Genomic DNA, 21822 nt, shown 5'->3' with positions numbered 1-21822 from the left:
ATCCACATGCCAGTCAATACAGCACTGCTTCAATATGTCGATGATCTGCTGATCACCGCGAGAAGCGAGCCAGAATGTGAAAAAGCTTCTCTGACAGTTTTACATTTCCTAGCCGACAAGGGGCACAAGGTGTCCCCTTCTAAGCTGCAATTCTGTGTTCAGCGAGTTATTTATCTTGGTCACTCGCTGTCCAAGGAGGGAAGGCAGCTTACACCAGATCGCATCCAGTTAATTGCTAATATGTCAATACCCCAGACACAGAAGGAGGTGCGAGCTTTTATAGGCCTCACTTCATATTGTAGGCAGTGGATCCCTCAGTACGCATTTCTAGCAAAACCACTCATTCAGTTAACCACACAGGAGGCAGCCACATCGACTGTTCTCCCTTGGACTCAGGAACATACACAAGCTTTTGAAAGCCTAAAGAAAGCTTTATGTCAAGCACCTGTTTTAGCAACACCATGTTATAACAAACATTTTACACTCTTTGTTACAGAACGCGAAGGTACTGCCTTGTCAGTACTCACTCAGGATCAAGCAGGATCACGCAAGCCATGTGCTTATTTTTCCAGTACATTAGATCCCGTAGCTCAGGCTTTGCCTGCATGCCTGAAATCAGTGGCAGCGACAGCTTTAGCAATCAGACAAAGCGATGCCATAGTATTAGGACACCCATTGACAGTTCAAGTACCACATGCAGTAGAGGTTCTTGTGAACCGAACACAAACACAACACTTGACCATAGCAAGACTTACCGGTTATGAACTGACATTGTTTCAACCACACATAGAGATCCGACGGTGTAATACATTGAATCCTGCTACACTATTACCTGTAATTGAAACAGACCCACTAGCTCATGATTGTGTTGAAATCATTGAAATAAAGACGAAACCTAGACAAGACTTGACAGACGTTCCATTGTTAGATCCAGACCTGACGTTGTATGTAGACGGATCATGCATGAGAACAAGTACAGGAGATTTAGTGGCCGCGTATGCAGTCACAACAGACACTGAAATTATTGAGACACATTGTATAGATATTCTGTCAGCCCAAGCAGCAGAACTTATTGCTCTAACGCAAGCCTGTATTCAAGCCACAAATAAGAAAGTTAATGTATACACTGACTCACGTTATGCATTCGGAGTTGTACACGACTTCGGCGTGCTGTGGCGAGAGAGAGGTTATCTAACGTCCCATGGTGCCCACATTCAGCACGGGCCCCTCATTCATGCTTTGTTAGACGCAATACATTTACCCACTGCTATATCGATTATGAAATGTAAAGCACACACGAAGGTTACTGATACCATTTCTCAAGGAAATGATTTAGCTGACCGAACAGCTAAACAGACTGCTCAGAATCGCACATTAGACATGACAAAGCCAATAGTTCAGACCCCAACACAGTGTATGACAATTAAGGATCCCGCACTTGACGTAATTGACATACAGACACATGCCACAGCAGAAGAAATAAAGAAGTGGACGGAACTAGGAGGGATCCAGACAGATCAAGGATGGATGACGAAGGAGAAATCTGTATGGTTTCTCCCTGATTCCATGGTTCAAGCCATTATAGCTACAGTTCACAGTCCAGCACATTTAGGAGAGAAGGCTATGCTAGACAGCATTCAGCACATTTGGTTCAACAAACATTTACGAGCAGCAGCTAAACAAAAAGTTCGTACCTGTATGATATGTTGTCAGTTTAATCCAGGAAAGAGTGTTCCCGTAGAGCAGGGTGGATTTCAGCCTCCTGACCATCCTTTTGAAGTCCTCCAGATGGATTATATTCAGATGGAACGTTGTCGAGGATTCAAATATGTTCTCGTAGTTGTCTGCGCTCTCTCCCGTTGGACAGAGGCGTATCCCGTATCAGATTACACTGCCCCGACTACTGCCAAACAGTTAGTTCGAGAATTCTTCCCACGGTACGGTTTACCACGTGTTGTATATTCAGATAACGGTCAGCCTTTCTCATCCGAATTAATGAAACATGTCTCACTCTTGTTGGGATATCAGTGGAAATTCCACTGTGTCCGACACCCCGAGGCAGCAGGTCTCGTAGAAAGACATAACCAGACACTGAAAATCAGACTGTCCAAAATATGTAGAGAGAAAGGTGTCGACTGGATAGTAGCATTACCAGTTGCACTCTTTTACATGAGAATGGTAGCGCACTCTAGAACAGGGCTATCCCCGTATGAGGTGATCTTTGGTAGACCACCAAATATGTGGGGGACGCCTATACCACGCAAAATAACTGACATTGACTGTAATATGCTGACAGATTACTTGGCTTCCTTGATGTCTGCACTACAATCTTCTCGTTCACAGGTAGCTGCAGCCTTTCCCGACAACACTGAGGCGAAACCCCATGACGTTGTTCCGGGTAATCTTGTCTTTGTGAGAAATTTCGACAGGAAAAGTCAATTGGAGCCCAGGTGGAAAGCACCCAAGTTGGTCCTGTTGACCACAAGAACAGCCGTGAAGATCGAGGGACGCAAAGGGTGGATTCATTCAAGTCACGTCAAAAGATTTCATGGACTACCTTCAGATATAGACACTGTGCCCTGCACTCCCTCACAGACTGATTCAAAACTTCCTTTTGTTGAACAGAATGACTCTCAGTGCTATAAACAGAAACTCAGGTCCAGATCTAAACTGTCGGACGATTTGATTGTTTAAGTCCTCTCCAAGGTGAAGCGGTTGAATCTGTCCCGACATGTACCCCTTAGGTCTGAATCACGTAGAGTCCAGAATCATAATGAAACGACATGCTTATTGTAAATTACTGCGTAACCACTGTATTGTGACTTTATTAATTTTGTCTTCCTTGAGTTTTTTAATAGTTACTGCAAGTATATTGTTGCATATGTATTATCCTGTTTCTAAACGTGTTTTCAATATAACTGATGAACATTCTTTTAGTGACCTACCGCCACATGAATTATCCTATAGACTTGCGCTGCGCAATAACACCTTCATTAGTATGTTACATCATTCCCATCAGACTAGTAATGCCACCAATTGTTGGGTGTGTGGCCGACTTCCTCCCTATCAGAATAACAAAGGAGTTCTGCCTTTCTTTCCACATCCATTCACACACAATGGCTCCTGTGGAGCATGGTTTAGTTTATTAAATTCCATAGACCCAGACACAGCAGTTTATCAACAACATTGGATATGGGGAAATCTGAATCTAGTTTTATTCAAAGTCTGTCACCCTAATAAGGAGGGTCACCCCAGTAGAACAGGAACTGATTTAGAAAATGAAGTGTATAAATTAGGTAATTTTACGCCTAATCTTATGATTCTGAATGTCAAATCCGAAGTTGAACTAATTCTGCCCACTATGTCAGTATTTCCAGTAAAGGGTGAATTATGTGTAAGAAAAGTTGGTTCCATACACATGGGCCATAGCCAATGCGTTACTACAGTAGAATATAGTGATCAAGGTAAATCTTCATTTAGAGCTTCTCGCCATTCTTACTTTATATGTGGTCAGACGGCATATATGTGTCTGCCTCTAGATTGGGATGGTACCTGTTACATAGCATTCCTTTTGCCACCTGTTTTCCTAGCTCCCCCTGATTATTATCGAAATGTTCATTTAGTACACAATAGAGAGCAAAGAGATCTCCCAGTTGTCGATTATACTGAGACAGCATGGGACAAGTATGTAGATTTCAATAAAGGTATCTTTCCCTATATAGGTACAATATCAAATAGTAAGCTGATACGCAGACTCACCAAGACTCTTGAAGCTGTAGTAAACGAGATTATAGCCGCCCTAGGCAATCTGACAGAGGAACAATCAGTGATGAGAATTGTTGTTCTCCAGAATCGTCTTGTCCTTGACGTCATCCTGGCCGATAGGGGCGGAGCTTGCAGGGTCATCGGATCCAGCTGCTGCATATTCATACCAGAAAATTCGCCATCTGTATATAAAGCTATAACACGCCTTCATAAGATTGTAAGCCAGATACACGAGAATCCAGGCACTTGGACGTGGTCCGGGTGGTTTTGGAATGTGATATCAGCCTGGGGATGGAGAGTTCTATCCTTCCTAGGTATTGGCCTTCTTATGCTCTTCAGTTGTTGTTTATGCCTACAATGTGGACCAGCGATTTGTGGTCTGTGTGCCACATCATGCATTCCATATCACAGTTCTCGTTCAAAATGTCGGAAGAAGAAGGAAGAAGAAATGATGCTCCATGAGCAAATCGATGGAATAATGAAGATTGATGTCTCTTGAAGGGCAAGAAGGGGACAAGGAGGGAATGTGGAAATGTGGATTTTCCTGATCAGTTATGTCCCCTATCTTGGACCCCAACGGTTCTATATACATGTTACAAGTACATGTATGTTCCCTCCAGTTCCAGTTTCTAAGACGCAAACATATGTGTGTCTACCGTCAACATGTTCTCTGTCAGATCCGCCATCAATGGGCTGGATATTCGATTCCTAGGTATGACAGGCCACCGACTTTATATGGCTAAGTTACTCCATTTTTACAGTTCAGGCGAGTAGGCCCGATTCTGTCCTCAAAGCCTTTCCCTGCTCTCTGTCTCTGACAGCTTCAGCTTGAGCTCGCATCTGTATCCATGAACTTTGTCCTACTCCCTGTGCAGCTAACGGTGCCTGCCTCGGCTAGTTTTCGCCTGTCTGCCAAGAAGCTGTATTTCACCTTCGAATTATCTATTTTGCTCTTCAGCCGATGCATTCCTGTCTAGTGATTTAAGTAAACATTTCCTTTAGCTCACAAGCAAGGGACTCAGCCTTTCCGTCCTCCTGCAAGTGATTCATAGCCCTGCTGCCATGGAAAGTTTTCTATCCCTCGCATCTCATATAGACACTTAGACGCTTGTACACGTACACAGTCAGTATAGAATAGATTCTGTCCGAGAGTCTCTTCCTTGAGGATAACATAGTTCTTTAAACATAGGATGTTAGATATGATTTGGGATTAGGTTGACTTGACCCCCAGACTTCTCGTCTCCACATGTAGAGCTAAATGTCAAGTCCCCTTCACCCCCTAGTTGCACGTCAATTACACGTCATACTGCTGCGCGCGCATCTATGCCAAGTATTATCTTATAGATCCACCTATGTCTGATAATCCTAACCAATTATGTTTCTTTTATTCCTTATTACGCCTAGTTTCGATTATGTCACTGTCACGTCATTTTTCTTATCAAATGTTACGCCTTCTACATTCGTTTCATTGTAATGAACTTATTATAAAAATACATGTCTGTTAATAAATTATTGTACTTCACTTCCTGAACCCTCGTGGTGACGGAACCTGAAGGCCGCGACTCGAGTCGGCCATTTTGAATGGAATAAAGCCCATTAGAAAACCTCTTATACCACGGATTCTGCCTCTTGTTATTTTGAGCTATTTTACTTTATTTTAAGATTCCGCATGAAATTCAGTCCGGTAATATTTATTTTATTTACCACAGATGTCTGTGATGGATATAAGTGCATCCAAGGCAGCCATCTTTTAATGCATTTGTAACATTTTAACAAACCCATTTGAAGATGGCCACCGTGGATGCCCACATCTACAGTGGTCACCTCTGAATGAATGTATTAAAATAAAACAAACCCATTCCTAAGTGCCTGCTGTGCATGCCTTCACAGGCACCCAAGTAGGTGGCCATCTTGACATGGTCCTAAAACCATTTTAGGGTGAACACTCTGTAATAGGGTCACTTGACTGAAAAAGTAGAAAAGAAAATGAACTGGGAGAAGTGCGCAAAGAGATGGAGGGGAGCAATTGATGAGCTGTGCTAGGGTAAATTTCAGTTTAGAGAAAGCTATCTTCACAAATTGTGCAGATGAGCCATGCATCACAGTGAATCTGAGTTAAAATTGTATGGGCAGCCACCGGAGGTTCGGGATGTACACTATTCATCAGCCATAACCAGTCGTTATATTGCACAATAGAATGGCGCTCAATGAGGATCCTATTTCATGCCTGATGAAGAATGGGCTTTATTGATGCCGTCTGTGAAACTGTGATGTGAAGGTATCTTATGCCACTTACTTGGCATCCTGACCCTCTAGCAGCTGTCGGTACATGTCGATTTCCATTTCCAGGCGGTTCTTCACATCCAGGAGCCTCTTGTACTCCATGTTCTGGTTCTCCATGTAGCCTCTTAGGTTTACGAGCTGTGCTTCCAAACCGCTGATGATATTTTGGATTTGGAGGAGCTGGGCTCCGTAGCGAGCCTCTGTTTCGGAAAGGGAGGCTTCCAGGCCGGTTTTCTGATGGTTTAGGAAAAGAAGATTTAGGTAAACAGGGGATCAGATCTTAACACAAGGTGGCTTAACATGACATCAAACAGTCTAAGGTAGAGTTAGATTCTGTCCTTGGGGTATAGAGTAGATCGAGAAGATATACTTAACTGTACCTTTACAAGATGTGTTTGTTTTGATAGTAAAAGTAAACAGAAACACTGTAGGGCACAGAGATTCTAGAATTTATCATCTGGCCTTGCGAGGAATTAGTTTAACCATCTGCAATGGAACTTCATTTTTAGACCTTTATTTCATTTGTAAATTGTTATTTAAACGCTGAATTCAGTCAAACTAGTTTCAGATGCCTTGACATATGCAATCCAGTTATAATGTGCTGAATTGTATTATAAGTATTTTATTTAGGCGTGCTAACATTGGTGAAGGTGGACTTCACTAGTTTTGCAAAGTTTTTTTCAAATGTTCACCAACCTCAACAAAATGGAAACAGAGACAGAAAAACACATAAAATCTATTTTTCAAGAAAAAAGTAGATGCTAGTGTGAAAGTTGCCTCCTGAGGCAAATGTAAAAGTGGCTAACTTACATAAACTTTGTCTGAAGAATTATAGTTTCACCCAACCATTGTATCTATAGAAGAGAATCAGCACCAAACACTTAGTTATTTTAATAGGAATGGCAAAGACAGGGAAAAAGCCTCCTCGCACCCTAAAGTCAAACTGTAAATGAGAACACTGTGGTCGCGCCTGCATGATAAAAGCAACAGCATTTTCGAATACCTGGGGCGAGCGAGTAGTATATTAGGGGCATGTAAGTGGTTGCCATTTGAGGATAAATTCTAAGACCAAAAAGGCGAAATGGTACATGGTAGGTCTTAAAATTGATAGATTATAGTCAACATATTTTAAAGCGATCATGTAAACCAGTTCCTAAATTTGGAATTAGTGGTATGATAGTTTATGATGGATTCAGTTGACACAGAAGGTTAAAACTATCTAACCACATCACACAACATAGCTACTAACAGATTAGCTGCCACCCAACATGTCTGCTCCTCATCATAACTCAACTGCATTAGTTCTTATTTTTCATTTACAAGGGATAAACCATATTACCACAATCCTGCATCTTCTCCAACACCTTTTCCCTAATTTTGTGCTGTAGTTAATTTTTCAGTGGCTTTTTTGTGGTTACCCAAATATACCTAAGCAAATGAATGCTATTGCGGGCGTGAAGCATACCGACAAACTCAACTCATCTAGTGAACCATGCTGTAGAATTGTTTTATTCTGATTGGATATGGTCTGAACTATAACGTTAACATTCCATGCTGAGTTGTGACTGCAGTTCGATTTCCAAGCCCTGCAAGCTGCGTCTTATTTCGGTAATTTCGCTCTTGCCGGGTTGCACCTGCTCCACGTTGGCCACCACCTCCTTCTGCAGCTGTTCACTCTATATGTCAAAGGGGAGGAGGGGGGGGGGGGGGGGGAATAAAATTTTTTTTTTAGCAAGTAGCATTTAGTAACGACGCTTTGTGAAATTTAGTTATGCAGATGTTAAGTTGGCCAACGTACAGAGCGGCAAGGAACCTGCCCTCGGCTTCTCTACGGTTCTTGTCGGCCATGAACTCGTACTGCTCTCTCATCTCTGCAAGAACCGTGGTCAAGTCATTCCCTGGAGCGGCGTCCATCTCCACGCTGACATTGCCGGCCGCATGTGTGCGAATTTCACCCATCTCCTATACAGAAAGAACACAAATAGACACTCTTAGTAACAGCATGAATAATTTGTTTCTAACGAGTTTTGAGCTATTTATTTAAATACCATCTAAGAGCTCAACTCACAAAAAATATTCTGTGAGCAAGTGTGACTTAATCCAAACATAGGTGTGACTAACACCCAACATAGGGCTGACATACACCGATCATAGGTGTGACTAAGACCCAGCATAGGGCTGACATACACCGATCATAGGTGTGACTAACACCCAGCATAGGGCTGACATACACCGATCATAGGTGTGACTAAGACCCAGCATAGGGCTGACATACACCGATCATAGGTGTGACTAACACCCAACATAGGGCTGACATACACCGATCATAGGTGTGACTAAGACCCAGCATAGGGCTGACATACACCGATCATAGGTGTGACTAAGACCCAGCATAGGGCTGACATACACCGATCATAGGTGTGACTAACACCCAACATAGGGCTGACATACACCGATCATAGGTGTGACTAGCACCCAGCATAGGGCTGACATACACCGATCATAGGTGTGACTAGCACCCAAAATAGGGCTGACAAACACCGATCATAGGTGTGAATAACTTACAAAGTAGGTGAGACTTACTTTTTTATTTCCAGAAGTAAGACGGCAATAAAGCATAAAGCTCATTCACAAAGCATTTCGTGAGTACGTGAAGTAGACCTACAAGACTACTGTACGCAGAGAAGCCAACACTGTGGGATATGCCAACAGTAGGCAATGTGTTGGGAATGATATGATAAAGCACAATCTTATTGATAATATATTTGAGGTTATTGATTTGGAGAATAAGGGACTCATTAGGAGTTTGGCAGACAGACTACTCTTTCAGAATTTGGCGAATATCCTGTCCGCCATGTTTCAGGTGCCGCACGGTAAAATGCACTTGTAATACGGTGGATGGCAGATCCATCACGTTTGTGATGGAGTATTTTGTCCACCGAACCCTAAATAAGGCTCTAAGTAGCAAAGGTATCCCAGTGACCGGAGTACTGTAATCTTCTTAAAGAAATGGAACTATTTTGTATGCCAGAGAAACTGACAATTTGTCAGTGATCGGAAACATGAGCTGGACGATCCCAGTTTTTGATAATAAATTTGGGTTCCTAGATGGAGGGCATGCAGAGAAAGCCCTTTCAGTGTAAGATAATTTGGATAATGTCTCTGGGATCAATAGCACGAAGAATTATGTGAAAGACAGTTATTGATAATGAGGTGTGGACCGTCGGCTGTGCATAGCCATTGATGACGTCTTTATGATCATATATTGTGAAATGATTGAGAGTCCCTCTGATGGAGCAAGGGCTCGTATAAAAGGAGACTTGCTCGGAAGCAATAACCTCAAATAACTCATAACTCCGTAATAATTGTGTTTGTAAGTACTAATCTGCACCAGAATTCGTACATTTAAATCTAGGGGAAGCTTCCCTATGTTTATTAGTAACAAGTACTCATAAACAAAAGAGGGCCCCTGAATATCAGAAGGTAGGGAGATGAGGATGACACCACCTTGCCATCAACCTCCTCGGTCACGATGGTTCGGACCTGAGTGGTAGATGTGCTTGTTTTTGTGCTGGAGCTGGCAGAGGAGCTAGATCCTCCTAGGATACAAAGAAAAAACATATATTACCGATACCACCTGTGAATTTACTATTTATGTTAAATCTGACCCTTGTAGCAAGAAACATATAGGAATTTAGAAGGGAGACATATAATCCCATACATTTATAGGAATAATATTGTGATGAAAATCACCCTTTTTTTACAAGTTCATTATATTTGCTGTCTAATTGTTGAAAGAGAACAGATCCAGGTGGTGTGCTTATCTGAATCCCATGCCTATATTTGGTAAAACGTAAAAGTCAATTACATGCTAATAAGAATGGCATGGCCACTAGAAGGAAAACGTAAGTTCTAATGTGCATGGACACACCAGTGTTTCTTATGTCCTTCAATGTATAGAACAATCTCCCCAATGTTCAGAGACCAGTGAGATTAAATTAAAGATAAAAGTGTGCAAGCATTGAGGTTGGCAATAGATAGAACAAGCATTTGCAATGCAATAGGTCTCGCAATTGCGAGATTTTGAGCTATTATCATTGTAACTGACAATGCCTTTTATTTGGGTTTAAAAAAACTTGCAATAATAAAAGGCATTGTCATTTACAATACCAATAGGTCAAAGTTTCTAAAATGCGAGACCTATTGCATTGCAAATGCCTGTTGATTACAAGCGCCCCATGCTGCGCTTTCACTATTGGCCACACACCTTTCTTTAGACAAGCCGTGTCTAAAGAAAGGTCCGGGCCACTATTAAACTGAAAGCGTGATAGGGGGCGCTTTTACCAAAAAAAGTATTTGTTTGTCAAGTTGACAAACAAATGCTTTTTTTTGTAAAAGCGCCCGTGAAAGCACACATGACATGCTAAATGTTGTAGGAAAGCATGTAGTGCCTGCAGTAAGAGAAACCATTAAAGAAAATAGTGCTTACAGAGTAAATAAGATGTACCGTGTAACAACTGAAGTAAAAGGGTCAGTTCTCATAGGAGGTTACAAATTAACCTGTACCACTGTGTGCGTGGCCCAGGTGGACCTACGCAAGGGTTCAGAGGGCCCTTGGGATGTATGAAGAGATGCGTCCTCCCTTTGTATACTAGGTATCACAAAAGAATATCCCTCCTGGGACCAGGGTGGTCCCTGGTGAAAAAGTGGAGTAGGGGAAAGGAACAGCAGGTGAAGAACAGGGAATGTTGTGTGTTAGAAAACTCCCAAACCAGTCTGTAAGTCCCTAGGTCTATTAGCCCCCCTTAGTTCAAGAGTGGAAAGGGAAAGAGACCCTTTTCTTTTTATAGCCCTCACTCACTCTACCAGTGACACGCTTCATTATCGGGCTCAGCCCAACTCCTAAAGGTCAGGGTTGGCGCAACCGTGTTTTAGGGAGCACTTAGATAAATTGTGTTTGGGGGCGTGATGTTAAAGATAAAATTCCTCTCTTGCTCCTCAAGTGTCCTTTATGAGTGGAGTGAGAGGGAAGGTTAAAAACTGACTATGTTAGGGTGGGAGGATACGATGGTCCTATGACCCTACACTTCACACCCACATGTTTCAGCCCTTACTACTGGCCTATGTATTGGTCCTGGGCTTTCATCAGGGTGGGATGCAAAAAAGAAACTTCCCCAGAGACGTGAATGTGAGAGCTCATGCAATTAACAAGTGTCACATTACGACAGGAGGGTAAGTTTAATACCTGCTGTTGTTTTCTGTGAGGAATTTCCTGCAAAAGAAAGCGACAAAACACAGATACACATAAGATAGCAGATTCTGTTCCATGTGTGCTGTGAGGCCGGAATGTGACAAAAGGTGGCAAAAATTAATCACTGTTATCGTTCCCTGTGATCAACGAGCCGTGAACGTGTCTGGTACACTGTGGGGAGCACCAGGGCGTAAGTCTGGTGTTCCATATTGTTTATATCAGTGAGCACATTCATGGTTGGTCGCTCATCCATAAATTATATGGGTGGGTAATGCAATCAAAATTTTATTTCATTCATGCCATTTGTAATATTATTGTTGCTCAGTGTCACACAAACATGCAGGGGAGTGGAGGGGAGAAAAAAAAGGTTTTTTTCATGATTTGTAATAGGCGGTATAAAAAGGCACTCACCCCTTGATAATAAGGGTGCTAGCTCCCTACGAGGAGCTTCGAGGGGGAGGCCTTATAACCACACTCTACAGGTTGGGTAGACACAAAAACAAAACAAAGCGCAGAAAAGCCGGCGTTAGTGTTAAAAATAGAGCCAGACAGGAGACTGCCAGTTAAGTCCCCTTCGGACGAGCGAAGGATCTAAGATTGGAGTTCTGTTTCTCAAATAAAAAAAAAAAACAAGTACAATCCAGTAAAACAACTTATCCACTAATGCTTTTATATGTCAGGCAAAATCTAAAGCTAACTTGCTCCATGCTTTTGCAAAAGGAACCAGTGGCAAAGACCTAATTTAAGTTTCCAGGGTTTGTTTGATAACAGATATTTTTCACGTTGCTAATGTTATCAACATCTTGTTCCATGTACGGCCACCAAAAAGAATACTTTAGGGTTTGTTTTTAGTGGCAGTGGATACTAAGTGACCAGAATGTGAACACAACATTATTTTTGACCGTCCCCCGATTGGTGGAACAAATTTGCCCCCCCTTAACAATACACCGGATTCAACAAGCATAGTTGTCGTTTGATGCAGCCTGTCAGACCCGCCGAGTCCGGCAGACACTCGGAACTTGGAAGCCCCGCCCAGCGCCTCGTTTTTGCAGAGGAGAGGAACCCTGGCAAGGGGGGAAGATAAGCAGGGGGTGCGGTAGCGGGCACAGCAGGCTAGGACCCATTGTGTTCGGTAGAGACCCGGGTCTCCGAAGCAGCCTGACCAGGATCGGTGGCGGCTCGGGCTCCCCCACCCACCCCCCCTCCATATATATAGATAACCAGCGCATCAACCAGCTAGAGATCTTGGCTAGCACATAATTCGATATTGATCTTTTGTGGTTGGAAAAGTAACGTCTGCGCCTCTACTTTTCTTAGGCACTATATTGTTTTTCCAGCCTATACTTTGTTTTTCATTTGTAAATAAAAACGGTATATTTATGCTGCCATGAGAAGGTAAGGAATATTCTTTACAATTAAACCTCTTATTTAGGTGTTTTTGTTCACTGGGGTTCTAGTCCAGTAAATACGTTTGCTGACAATGACACAGCCTTCGATTGTATGTCTTTAAATGGTAGTAACGAATATAAACTGTGAGGTGTAATTGATTATGACAAAAACATTACATTTTATTCAAGTGAAGGAGTGTGTCGGGAGAATAATCCAGGGTCTTGATTATTTAACCTTCTCTTTCCTAAAGGGAGCGATCACGCATTTGTGACAGGGTCTGATTTGTTGTAGTCGGGGTCAACATGTTATGTTCACTCCGTGCATTTGTACGCTGCTTCTACTTTCATTATATTTTTCGGTGCCTGCCTGTGAATGGAGCGCCATTGAGTGCAGCGCCTCTCTGCAGTCACCCTCGTCTTTAGTGAGATCTTACGGTTAATGCTGAGTGGGGGCATCTCCGGGTCGACTCTGAGGAGGTGCACAACATAACCAGTGCACCAGCTCAATGCAGCACTTTCTCAGTCCTGCACGTGTCTTTGACCACAGAATGGGTCTCCCTTTTCAGTGTGAACTGGTTAGTGCTGCACGGACATCGCCGCTGAATAGTGGCGGCATTACATATTGATATGTGTTCTAATTCTATGTTAATGTCCAACTGCAAAACTAACATGCTGTGACTGGGTGGGGAGGAGGGATGGACACGGGGAAGGGTACTTTTACTTCAAATAATTATCACACCTGGGGGCCATAACTTGCCTGTGTGAACAGGACTTTGCCTCAGAGTCCGTAAATCTTTTACGAGTGGACACTGCACCCTACAAATGGGTGAAAAGATGTCTTCCTGTTTTGTGCCATACAAATTAGTGTTTATGGTGAATGCACTCTAGTAGTATGTCTTGGGGTTTAGTGATAGTGCTTTATGACATGTTGAGGCTAGCTGTTATTTATTATAGCGCACGTTTTCACTTATTATTGCTTGGAGGAGCTGTTTGTATTTTTCATTTGTATGTGTTTTTCTGCAAAACAAAAATATACATCGTCTTAAGTGTTTAAGGTCCCCAGGCTGGTGCGGACATAGCAAACCCATGCCCCAACACAAACTCCACAATGCACACAAACATACTTGTATTTGCAGCTTCCACCCACATTGATAACTAGGTCGGTTGTTGTTACGGTATAAAGGTGTAGTGGAAAGAGAACGTTTAATCGGTTTCTTAATTTAAAAAAAGACAAATAAATATCTCCGGAGAGATGAAATTTAAACAAAGAATCTTGAAAGATCTTTTTGCTTGAGCTGCCTTTTACGCACACTTGGTTTGTTGCTAGATGGAGGGCAGGGGGGCAAGGATCACAAAAAAATAACGTGAAACCAAGGAGCCCTGGCACATAGTCACGTAACACACTTGCCATGAGGTAAAAATGGAAGAGATCCAAGAGGGCCGGGCGAGAAGGGAGGGGGGAATGCCAGCAACAGAGGAGCCCGCGAAAGTGAAAGTGATCGTGATTACGATCGCTATGGCGGAAAGACACATGGCGCTGCGCGCGTACACGTTCACGTGCACTGTAGCTTTAGGCCACGGCAGCACTTTGAAAAGCCCAGATATAAAATGTCTCTTTCGAGCCTTTGGCTCGCGAGACCTAAAAACAAGCGGTAGATTTGCCATTCAGGACTCTGCGATATGTCTTTAAAAACTGTGCGGGTTGAAATTGGGTGCATTAGCTAGTGAAAAACGGACCTATAATTATTATCAGTCATTTTTATTTCAAAATCAGTGGGAAGAACCTCATTAACTCCTCATCCATTGCAGGTGAGCATGGCAAAATGTTTATTTCCTTGGCTTTTATGATTGGATGGAAGTAATTTGCATACTCATGAAGGCCACGCCTTTGATCCATCCTACTTCTGTTTGCATCACTACAGCTTCTGAGGACATTAGTGCCAGCTCCTTTAGTTAATAATGAGTACAATCATACTGTGGTGTTGGCCACTGGTACCAAAACTTTGCCCCACCAACAAAAATAAACTATCACCTAAAGCCGTATTTTCAGCACTTATCTGTGAATACATCGAACAGCAAATATAAATAGAATGCACTTTGTGTTCTAGGGCTGCCTGAATGATGAGATCCATGACTGATAATTAAAGGGAACAAAGGCAGAAAAGTCACATTACAAATGAATACAGACTTTTTTATTTATAACCATATTTAGTGCTAAGACAAGGTCTTTCCAGGCTCTTTAAACACATGGCTGGCGTTTTTCTTTTGGCAACCCTACTTTATATTCCTTTTCATGAAATGCATTCTCACACTACAGCAGTAAATGTAAATTTCAAATGCAAGGAAGAGCCATATTTTCCATAGAATGCATTATATAAACATAAATAACGTAACATAACATGTAATCGCTGCCCTTATAGTTGTGTAGCTCTATCTATAACTTGGTCATCAGAATGCGCTACAACAAAGACGATGATGCTGGGTTGGTAAACAGGAGAGAGGAGAGGGGCAGCCCATCTTCACTATTGAGAGGCTCAGAAGCGCACCATTCAATTTATGAGGCAGGCCGCCTGGCCGCAAGACTGATATGAGGCAACTAGTGCACCCATGCTGCAGCTGCACGCTACAACTACTGCGCTGATGGCCCGAACTCTACGCCACTCTACTCTATGCCACTGCACTTTTGGGTAGAGCTGCATCAGTGAGTGAGGTGCCCCAGTACTGGGCTAGAAGTGCCAGCTGCAGATCAGAATTGATTGGGCACATATGCAACTCTGAGTGGATCTCTGTACTGGAATTGCAGAAGGGGGCTGTCCTACAGGCCAGACACATGCCGGGAGAGTGGCCAACTAGACGCTGAGCATAGGGGTCATCCCCAGAGTGCAAGTGTCACAGCCCACTCTAAACATATCCCAGAGTGCTCTGCAAAGCTGAGACTCCCCACCATACCCTGGGTGCTTGCCCTCTGCTGGCCCCGTGCTTGCATCAGGGGTCAGGCACACTAGGGCTCCTCCACAACACAAGACCACAGGGAATGCTGGAAATGAGCCCAAACTAACAAAGACGTCCGTGCAAGTCTTCCTGCTCAGTCGAAGGCTGTGCACATACTTCACAGCATCCATTTATAGGCCTCAGAGCACACTGAGTACACAACTGGCAGGCTCAATTTACAGCCTCAGAGAAGGCTGTGCACACAACCGACTGCATCCATTTACAGGCCTCAAAGTAAGCTTCATAAATAGCTGGCAGGATCCATTTACAGTCTCAGAGGAGGCTGTGCAGCATTCGTGTAAAGGCCTGAAAGGAAGCTGCATACGTAGCTGGTAGGGCCCATTAGGACCTCAGAGGAGGCTGTGCACAGAAGTGGCTGACTACAGCTAGCAGGATCCATGTACATGCTTCAGACGAGAATGTGCACAGCTGACTGGCAGTACCCACTATGACGTCTGAACAGCCGGTGTACACAGCTGGCAGGATCCATTTGCAGCCCTCAGAGGACACTAGGTACAGCTGGCAAGGCCTGTTAAGACCTTAGAGGAGGCTGTGAACACATCTAGCAGTGACCACTACAGGCCTCAGAGGTGGCAGAATCCATGTCCATGCCTCAGTGAAGGCTGTGCACAGCTGGTTGGACCTCTTTCCAGGCTACAGAGGAGGCGCCGTTTTGGCACCTGTATAAGTGACCATAAAACAACACACTGTCTGTTGTAGGTATTTAGAATGGGGTGTGGTTAATATTTTGAAACAGATCAAAAAGGGGTCCATTCACAAACTGCATTTTGTAGTACATAAAGTAGCACTAGGTAGTCCTTCTCATGTACTTTAAAATGCTATTCCCAAAATTACATACAGAGCCCTCCATACCTCCTATCTTTTCTCTGTCGAGATTTCTGTAAAAGTGTCGGAGGTCTCCGCACACATAAACCTACCATTTAGCTGTAAATGTCGGAGGGACAATGGAAAGCTGCTGGGAAATGAGCAATAGTTACTACTAAATAGGAGGGGTTCAAGGAGCAGTAAAGAGAAGTTTATGGGTGTAAGGATGGGCTAAGGGTGGGGCCTGCTAACACAAACACACCCATTGCTATTCACGAACTACACTTCTAAAGTTACTATAACTCAAAAGGTCACAAATCACTAGGAAATGCATCCAGACCAGTCTTGGAGTGAGTATAGCACAACACATGGCCACTCACTGGTACAGACACCCACTCCCAAGGAAAGTAATGGGTGAGGGACTTAACACCTCATGGGAAATCCTATTAAATACATGAATTTTTTTTTACTTTTAAATTAAATATATATATAAAGTGTTTTGGTGCAAAAGTTATATTCAATTCAACATACAATATAATTTTTACAATGTATAATTAAACAATTGAAAAAAGTAAAATTAAACTTGTAAGCTTTTAATACAAAACGTCCAATGATTTTAAATGAATACAAAAAGTTAGTTTTTTTCTTTCACAGAAAGCAACGGATAACAATGTAATCCTCTCAAATCAATCACTTTGTTCAAATCTGTGCTTGCTGATGCAGACGTTTAATTCTGCAGCTTCTTCTCTGATGTTTAAGACATGCCTGGTGTGCCTGGTCCCTCCTTTCATCACTACTCCTTTGAAGACACAAGTTCATGTGATGTCCACAAGGATCTGCGAGGGTCTGACTCAGACATTACATGGGCTGGCTTCGGTGGAAAGAGAGGTTGGAAGAGTTTCTACCGTTACGGGAGCGGTTGCCCCAGAGACTGGTTATAATAATACCTTTAGTAATGCAATGCCTGGTAACATAGCAATTACTCCATAGTCTGTTCCAAATTCAATGATCAGTGTTTTAGTCAGCATCAAGTAATGCGGCCGCCGTAATGCGTGGTCACGTCTTCATTCTCGAACGCCTGATCGTTGAATTTGGAACAAAATATGGAGTAATTGCTATATTACGAGGCATTGCATTACTCAAGGTATTACTATAACCAGTCTCTGGGGCAACCGTTTCCATCGTACTTGTTAATATTCCAAGTGCTTGTATTATTTATTAGGTGTTATTACAATCCAAGTCCGGGACAACTTTTCTCATAAGCACTATACGTTTTTGATGTGCTTGCATTTTTCATTAGGTCAGTTTTCAAGCGGCGTCAAAGGATCTTTGTGTTTTACGGAGGAACCACGAGGGAAAATGAATCATTTAATTAATTTTCCCTCGTGTTAGTCTGTCAAAATCCCGCCCACCGCTCTTACCTGCACGGGCCGTGGCGGCGTGGCTGGTCAAGGGACAGGCCTAGGCATCCGTGCGCACACTAGGTTAGTGTGAACGTAGAGCCAAAAACAACAAGCATTGGCATAGCCAATAGGTCTCGCCTTTGGGACCTTATAAGTATTTAGCCATGCAACACTTGATGTTGTTGCACCAAGGATATTGTGCTGGATAACTAAACACTTATAAGGTCCCAAAGGCAAAACCTATTGGCTATCCCAATGCTTGTTTTCTTTACTTTTAATTTACTGTATATTTTAAAGTGTGTGTAAATGCATTACAGAGAAAGGAGCAGCTCAGTAGCAAATTAAAGCTCCGGGGCCCTTCGAAAACAAATTATTATATTTTTTTTTAATGGTGAGGGAGACAAACAACGTCGGGGCTAGGGAGAGGTGGGAAGAACATTTTAAAGTCTGTGGAGGACAGAGTGGGGCAGAGCAAAAAATGGACAAGCTTGGGGCAACAACACAGAGAGTGCAGGGTGGGGATGTGAGGGGAAAGCAGCACACGGGAAAGGCAACAAGAAAACACATGCACTTCCATGGGGTGATTTAAAAAAACATTTTTTTAAGTTGTTCCCTTAATAGAAACAGTGGAAGGATGCAGCTCATCCAGTCAGAAACACTGTAAAACAGTTATGCTCAAGAGGATGGGCAAACACAAGAAAAGGAATGAAAGCCATTGAGTAAGAAACACGCAAAAGAGGCAAGAAAGTCATACAATCATAAGAAATAAGTTGACTCAAAGCCCTCTGTAAGCATTGGTTTTGTAGACAATAGATCATTCAAGCGAGACCTAAAAATGTTAAAACAAGAGATGAGGAAGAGCTAAAAGGAGGGAGAAAGAGAAAGGATATAGAAAGAGAGAGTGGGAATTTGAGTCAGAAGAGAGTAAAAAGTATAGGGTGCAAGTGAGCGACTAAAGATTGGGTGAAGGAGAAAGAAAAAAAGGAGGTGAAAGAAGGGCGGAAGAGAGGTTAAGGAAGATGAGCTAGAAAGAAGGAAGGAATGGAGGGGATAAAGAGGAGATGGAAGACATAAGTGAGCAAGAGGGATGAAAGGATACAGAAAGATTGAAGAATAAAAATGGGTAAAGAGGGGGAGTGGATAGGGCAACTGAGTGTGGAATGTTATAAAATATCAGCTTGTTTAAAACACAAATGCTTCAAAAGTCTCCATGTTCTGTATAAATCCCACTTGCCATTTTGGTGACCTCCAGGATGATCACAACTTATTTGAGCATTCTAATGATTCAGTGCTTTGAAAATAGCGTTTCTGGTTATGTTAGGGCCCATTTTATGTCAGCATTTCAATTCTTGCAAGGGTCTGACTTTGCTACCTTTCTGTAAATCTACTTAAAGCGGCTGGAATTATGTCAGAAGCGATAACTCTAGCAAGCCCGGGAGCGGTGCGTGCGTGCGCCACACGTGTGCTTGTCACAGTAAAAGAAAAACACACTGCTGGCACTGCAATCATGTGTTTGCTGGCCTAGGAATGATGCATGTGTGCGTGCGTGCGCGCGCAGTTTGCTCTTGTTCGAAGCACATACTCGTGCTTGTGGTGCGCCCCCTGCTCGCTCCCGCAATGTGGATACCGCCACAAGCATAAGTATGTGCTTCGAAAATGAGCAGAACTACGGCTAAAGGTCCTCCTATGCAGCGCATACACACTGCGTAGGCGAGACCTAAAAAAGACTCATAATTTTTTTGATAATCATTTATCTTTCCTCTTCGGGAATAGCAATACGCAAGGCCAAACACCAATCAAAATATAACCTGGTGTCTTCCTGAAACATTTTGGACTATAGCGTTATTTCAGGCTTCTCCTACAAGTAGCTTGTGAGCTACCAGTAGCTCTCCAGCTCCTTTTGAGTAGCTTTCCGGTGTGCAGCGTACTCTACTAAATAGAAAAAGTGTTTATTCGAGAAAAAAATGTATTTTCAGAGCTCAAGTCATAAGATTTTTGGAGAAAAATGGTTGAATTTGAAATTACTTTTAAAGTTAAGTGATAAAACATGTAGCATTGGGGAGACATATTAATAATACTGTTACCTTAGTGCCATGAGCATTTCAGCTACAGCTGTTATGTGCTTCCTATGTAAAAAGATTCCAAATTGACAGACTTTTTAAAGTTATTTCTGGCAACCCTGCCTTATGCACTGAGTAATGTTGAATAGCGTGGCCACCTATATAATCTTGTCTGATGTGGTTGCTATTACAAGGCCAACAATATTAGTAGCTCGGGAAATCTTTTATTGAACATAAGTAGCTCTGGTTACAGAAAAGGTTTGAGACCCCTGCGTTATTTACTATTCTAACTTTAAAAACTAGAAATGCTATCTCTTTGAACGTTTTTCCTCAGCAGCCTGCTGGGCACAGCCCAGTGTACAGCAGTACAATTTGTGGAGAAGACTCACTAGATCCCGGTTTATACCCCAAAGGAGCTTGAATGGCACACGCATAAATAATCACCCGCGTAGAGCGGGACAGTCAGCCACTGCTGCTGCAGAGGTAGAGTTTTGAAAGGTTTGTGCACCTATTGTTTTGGCTAGCCCGACGGCATGTGAGCTGCAAGCTTCATAAGCTACCATCCGAATGTGAGAATGAAGTTTATTGCTGAACCAAACTAAGCAAGTATTTGCAATGCAACAGGTCTCTCGTTTTTGAAAGCTTGAGCGTTTGGTGTTGAAAATGACAAGTGTTTTACTTTAGTTTGCTGTATGTAGTGGAGTAATATTTCCATTGCGCTATTGACATGTGTATGAACTCGCCGCGCTGGAAAACCAGAAAATGGGAAATAGATTATGAGGGAGGGGAGACCAGAGTAATTTGCTGCCTGGGCAAAAGAAAATGTCACAACAATAGAATTATATGCGCCTGAAGCTACAACATTTTCAACAGGATTATGCATTACTCAAACATGACACATAATTCACAACCTTCTGCATTATCTCAGATTACAACAAACACATCGTAGCTCAAACAAAAGCAACACAAAAATGACAGGTGGTGCTGGGCACTGGCATGTTCTTGCCAATGTTTAATCTGTCACTGTACAGTTGCTGATTGTTGAATTCAAGTACTAAACTGGTACTAATGAGGTTGGTTAATCTTTTCTCCAGCCAGTAGTAGTTATTATCACATATATTGTTTTAAGTAAAGTGCTCTCACCCACTCCTGGCCCTTTTATGTGCAATACAAAATACCTTTAAAATAAACATAGATGCACAGAGACACGTACAAACGTGCAAGCACAGACCCAAAGAAACACGCATACACAGATACAAACAAACACGTAGACATGCACATATTTGGCAACAGACAACCTCAACGGCATACACACATAGCTGCAACCATATAAGCATAGCTACACACACACATCCACACATAAGCATGCAGGCACGAGCATATGCAAACACAGACACACGCGCGCATAGACATGCATATAAGCAAGCATGCACATACATATACAGCATTACCAAGACGGGATACATTTACACACTCACACAAGCATGTACATATATACAAGCACACACACACACACACAGGCACTCCTATATACCTACGCACTTGTGCCGACTAGGACACACGTGCATGCAGACATGCACGTGCGCATATACACACACATACTCTTGTGTCTCTTGCCTCACCTCCGTGATGTGGCTTGAACTAAATATTTATTTAACATGTTTGAAAAATGTAAGCATTTAAAGTGCTTTGAAGGGGCAGGGGCCAGATGAAGATAATAGCCAGATAGGGTGGCAGACATAGAAACGAGACACAGATGGACAGATGGAGTTAAGAGGCAGATAGGGCGGCAGACAGAGAAACAAAAGACTGAGATGAGTGTGTGAGACAGCGGAAAGACGAGCGTAAAACACAGA

At 42.7% G+C, this 21822-nt stretch overlaps 1 protein-coding gene across 1 annotated transcript in view; it reads right to left on the bottom strand.

The window, feature by feature from the left end:
* Nucleotides 1-21822, bottom strand: part of LOC146869432 (keratin, type I cytoskeletal 14-like) — a 56675-nt gene that overhangs the window by 8599 nt on the left and 26254 nt on the right. The window contains exons 2-3 of the mRNA XM_085599837.1: nucleotides 7847-8010; nucleotides 6062-7724 (exon numbers count right to left, since the gene is read on the bottom strand). Coding sequence (XP_085455963.1) covers nucleotides 6062-6165 — 104 coding nt within the window. The 5' untranslated portion in view covers nucleotides 6166-7724; nucleotides 7847-8010. The remainder of the gene's footprint in view (nucleotides 1-6061; nucleotides 7725-7846; nucleotides 8011-21822) is intronic.

The sequence above is a fragment of the Triturus cristatus genome, chromosome 1_1, assembly GCF_964204655.1.
Source record: "Triturus cristatus chromosome 1_1, aTriCri1.1, whole genome shotgun sequence".
Classification (NCBI taxonomy): Eukaryota; Metazoa; Chordata; class Amphibia; order Caudata; family Salamandridae; genus Triturus; species Triturus cristatus.
The sequence above is the reverse complement of the archived record's forward strand: the minus strand, read 5'-3'. Positions and strand labels throughout refer to the sequence as shown.